The sequence below is a fragment of the Chrysoperla carnea genome, chromosome X (assembly GCF_905475395.1).
Source record: "Chrysoperla carnea chromosome X, inChrCarn1.1, whole genome shotgun sequence".
Classification (NCBI taxonomy): domain Eukaryota; kingdom Metazoa; phylum Arthropoda; class Insecta; order Neuroptera; family Chrysopidae; genus Chrysoperla; species Chrysoperla carnea.
This window is the reverse complement of record NC_058342.1, coordinates 933007-937968: the sequence shown is the minus strand read 5'-3', so window position 1 is coordinate 937968 and position 4962 is coordinate 933007. Positions and strand designations below refer to the sequence as shown.

The 4962-nt window shown below is 33.5% G+C and overlaps 1 protein-coding gene across 1 annotated transcript; it reads right to left on the bottom strand.

Annotated features, from left to right (window-relative positions):
* Nucleotides 1-1647: 1647 nt before the first annotated feature.
* Nucleotides 1648-3693, bottom strand: LOC123302282. The gene is made up of 5 exons (XM_044885148.1): nucleotides 3616-3693; nucleotides 3027-3429; nucleotides 2584-2885; nucleotides 1764-2518; nucleotides 1648-1669 (listed from the first exon to the last, which is right to left on the bottom strand). Exons 1-5 carry the CDS (start codon nucleotides 3691-3693, stop codon nucleotides 1648-1650), a joined length of 1560 nt encoding a protein of 519 aa, XP_044741083.1.
* Nucleotides 3694-4962: the final 1269 nt, after the last annotated feature.

Here is a 4962-nt window from a genome sequence, read left to right as displayed (position 1 = left end):
TATTTATAAATTATCGAAAATACATTATAATTATTATTCTGAAAAGTATAAAAACAGAGTTGTATTATAATAATATTTAAAAAATATATATTTATAAATTATCGAAAATACATTATAATTATTATTCTGAAAAGTGTCCATTGTCATCATCATCATCTTTCTTCATAAGATAATTTTCAATTATTTCTTTCACTTGAACATAGTCGGATAACTCGTCTGATGTAAATACACTGTAGTAAGATTGTTCAAAAATGGATAGTCCTACAATTCCATCATTTTGTCCAGAGTGGATATTTTTTAAAATCCAGTTCCAAATTTGTTTATCTTCATCATCTGACGATGGGGAAAATTTCACTTCTAAGCCCATTTGTTCTACCTTATCAATAAGGTAGTTTAAAGTTTCCGGTCGACCACATTTAATTGCCATATTAACTAATGTTTTAAAATACTTTGTTAACACATTGTTTATAGTACTTAAACTACAATTATCTTTAATCATATTAACAAAACAGTTGTTATCACTATTATGATTACCAAAGTCTTGCATTTTGTATGTTTAAACTAACACTAAATTGTTTTCTACAATAATTCTACCTAACTATCAGTTTTTTTTGACACCCCCACCACTACTCTATCAATTGTTCATGCGCACTACTCTATCAATTGTTTGTACACCTATCACAATACCGAACCACTTTGAGGATCACAACAACAACAGCAGGACACATTTCTGAAACAACAGCAAAAATTAGCTAAATATTAAAAACATAAAAATATAAAATACTTACACTCAACAAATAATGCTATAGTGGCCCCATGGTTTTGTTTCACATGAATTGTGAGTAATGTATCGTTTTTGGTCAAATGGTGATAAGCCCACTTTCTGCTGTTTGATGGTATGAATTTTGTGGCGCTTCGATCGAATGCTTTGTTGATGATTATATGATTTCCGATTCTCTATCAAACATTTTTTATAATCATCAAAAGTAAGCTTTCGAATTGCTGACTTCTTGAGACCTTTTGATTTTTTCGTCTCTGTCTTGTTTTGCACCCGAACTGTATACATCTTACTTCGCAATCCAACAAATTCCAACATTACTTCACCGTTGTTTTCATCAGACATTAAACCTTTTACTTTCTTATTACGAAGCGGTATTTTATAGATGTTATCAGGTGCGAAGTCAGCAGTATCAAAGCGATCAATATCCTGCCTCATGACGTCATAGACGGAAATATTTGATATGTCATAAACTAAACTGTCGGTATCTGTGTATAAAAGCTTAACATTTTCACGACCGTATCGAGGGTACATGTAATTATAATGAAAATCATACACATACGTCTTCGATACATCCAAAATAGTGAAGCCTACATAGATTGGTTTGTTTAAAAATATTTCAGTCTTTTTCAACTCTACAATACTGACGTCATTATCGAGCACTGTCATACTATGAAAATTGGGCTTAGCAATCAATTTTTTTACTCCATGCTTTCCATCCCAATTTTTTCGTATGTAAACAACCCGGTGTTTTCTAATATTCTCCATGGTTTTACCGAATATAGCATTGATCATCAATTTGAACAATGATTTTTCAAAATCATTCGTTGCGTTCTTACGCATTTCGGTATTGAAATCAATGTATGATTTCAACCATGGAGACTGATCAAACTGTAACACACGATGGTATTTTGTTACTTTCACACCAAGTTGTATATATAATTTTAAAATTCTATAGTGCACGATATATCTGGTCTTGTTGTACAGAGTTGTAAGCAGGTATTTTTGTTTTGATCCTGGTGGTTTTGCTATCTCCGGACATGGTGGTAGATCGCTAAAGTAATCATGCAGATTTTGGGGTATTTCCAGATCCACTTCTAAAATGAAACCGACTGGTGAATCGTCTGCAATTTCCATGACGTCTGGTGTGTCAACCCACTCGAAATTTCCAGTGGGTAAAGATGTAGACATTGCTGCTCCATATTCATTCACCACATCGTAATACATCAAATAATGTTGTATTTCATTTGGATTATACCCCTCTGTCATGTACTTATTATTAGCTTTTGCATAGCGATTAGAGCAATGACTCACACCACCTCTGATTCCTCTCTCGATAAACAGAAACTTATCTACATCAGTGAACAATTCCAGTTTCTTATCGGTGTATTTCAACATGGCTTCCCATGTATAGCCAGCTAGTGTATAAGAGTGAGCTGGATCAAGACCATATTTATGCAAACAAGTTTTACGGAAATTTTCAAAAATGTCCGCAAGTAGAAACACATCAGTTTTCATATACAGGTCGGAGTATTCACCTAGTGTATGTAAACCAAATGTATTCCATACCTGTATAGCATGATTATAATCCTGATCCGTTATGTGCTCATCTGTTAATGCACTGTAGAACGCCTCTTTTGTGGGTAAGCTTACCTCATCAAGACGTTCCCAACTAGACATGTATTCATAAGGAAATACACCTTTTCTTGTTAACAATTGAAATTGTTCATCATCACTGACCTGCAAATAAAAAAAGATACGGCTCTGTATAAAGTATTTATTTATTTATATTTTTTATGACTTACCTCTCTATGTAAAAAAGTTTTTTTATCATTATCTAAATAGGAAGCCAGATTATCTAATTTTTCAGAGAGAAACTTAAAGGAATCAATGAATCGTAATTGAATGTCCGAGACGTGTTTGGTAAAACTGATGTACTTTTCTTTGTTGATGGGCAACACATCAACATGACCATCGAATTCTGTTAGCAGAGGTTCTATTATAAAATGTGCATCATATCCGCTTAAATTATGCATCACAACAGGTATCACCCTTGAATTTTGATAATTTAAGTTACAAATTTGGTGTGCTGGACCTCTGTAATAACCTGTAAAATAAATATTTAAATAAGATAAAATTTAAACAATAATAAATATTAATACATACCTGTGATGTGTGAATGGTCACGCACGCGGATACTATTTGTTGGTGTAAAAGATTTTTTAAAAAATATGACACTTTTCTGCACACAGAAACTCCATTTCTTGTTCGATGGTGAGCGGTATCATTGGTTCAACGTGTTTAATTTTCTTTTCCAATGTATACGCAACCTGTTCCAGTTCTTTAACAAACCATTTTGCGCAATCAGTACCACGGTATGCCTTATAAAACGATTGGTTGGGATCATGGGTACAATGAACATAGTAACCTACACTGTAGGGTACATGTTTTTGAATATTTTGCGTATAAGACCCATGATCCATTTCCATGTCTTCATGATGTTGTGGTACCAATAACGCCTCAAAATCTGCATATACAATATATGGAATTGGTTCTTGATGAGAAAATTTCTGAAACTCAACGAACCGCTCGTCATCAGTTTCAGGCATTCGTACCCGCACCGCTTCTTTTTCACCACAATTTACTGAATGCTGTTGGAGTTTGACTTCTGTAGCAAAATAGTTGAGACATCGATCACATAAAAATATTTTATGCCTATTACTCTTTACACTCGATCGAGCCAACTTTGCTAAATTTTTTATCCAGCAAAAGTGGTGACTGTTCCCATTCTCCACAGCCAATAGATGAATTTTCTTCCCCGCAGTGTTCGAACTAACGCGTACAGGGAAAATTTCTAAATCACGTAGAAACGTATGTTTGTAGCCGTACACGTTAATCGATAGCTGCGGGTTCATCTTTTCAAATTTATTAATTTGATCCAGAGACATGGGAAACTTTAATCCATCATATTTTAAATGATATTTATAGTGCGGGTACTTAGTTAAACGATGAGGATGCTTTTCAACCGGGTAAAGTGCTGACATTATCGACCATAGAAAACAATGCTGGTCTTTATTCTGGACATTGATCACAGCTTTTCTACATTTAATTGCAGATGGTAGTTCGCAAAATGTTCCAGCTGTGATCGGAGAGTACTTATTCATGTGGACTCGAATATTTATGATCATGTCAAGAGCCCAACCGCTATCGCGTTCCTGGAATTCTTCCAATTTTTTCAGCAAATAGTTTTTGACATGATCATTGTACCACTCCTGCATGTCCGTTGTCAGATACATTTCCTTGGCCGACGTTATAAAAGTTTTCAAATCCTCCTCTTTGGTAATGGGCTTAATAAAATTGCCCGTGAACATAATATACACCTGAAATAAAATTCAAGATCTCATTAGACTATTTAAATTATAAATCTTAAATTTTCCTTACCTTGAGGGGATGCTTCACTAGCTCACGCCGAACGTGTCTTCTAAACATTGGAAATGCCCGGTTGAAAAATATATTTGGATCTTTATAATCCAAATTTGTAATCATACCAGTCTTCACCCTACCCTGATGGTGGGTTTCAATTGTCTCCCAGATTAGATGTCGATTTTGTTTTTTGGTGACTCCACCACCTTGTTTAACTAAATCTAATCGCAGTCGGTGAAGTTGCCGCTGGTATGATTTACAAAGTCCAATATTAGCTTCAAGACGCAGAGGATTTTCTTTCTTTAACATCAACATCTTTTTGAATAAGCGGATGTTCTGCTTATTAAGTATCATCCATCGCTCAGCTTCCTCCACCGTCTTGATGAGCCTCAACGCTCTCTCCACTTTCTTCATCATATCAGTGCTACCACCTTGAGGTACCACGTTTAGCGTCTGCATAACATTTTGTTCGTAGGTGTCCATCTTTCAAAAAAATTATATTTAAGTTTCACAATATTATTTAAAAAATTTATACACTTACCGTTATATTTTCAAATACTAAGCAAAATATACGTTACCGAACCGTTCAACACTAGAGTTAACTAGCAAATGAGTAATATTTGTTTTTTTTATAAAATATATAGACTAAGTTTAGAATAATAAATATATCAAAAACAAAATAATAATAATAATAATAATAATAATAATAATAATAATAATAATAATAATAATAATAATAATAATAATAATAACGTAAAAAA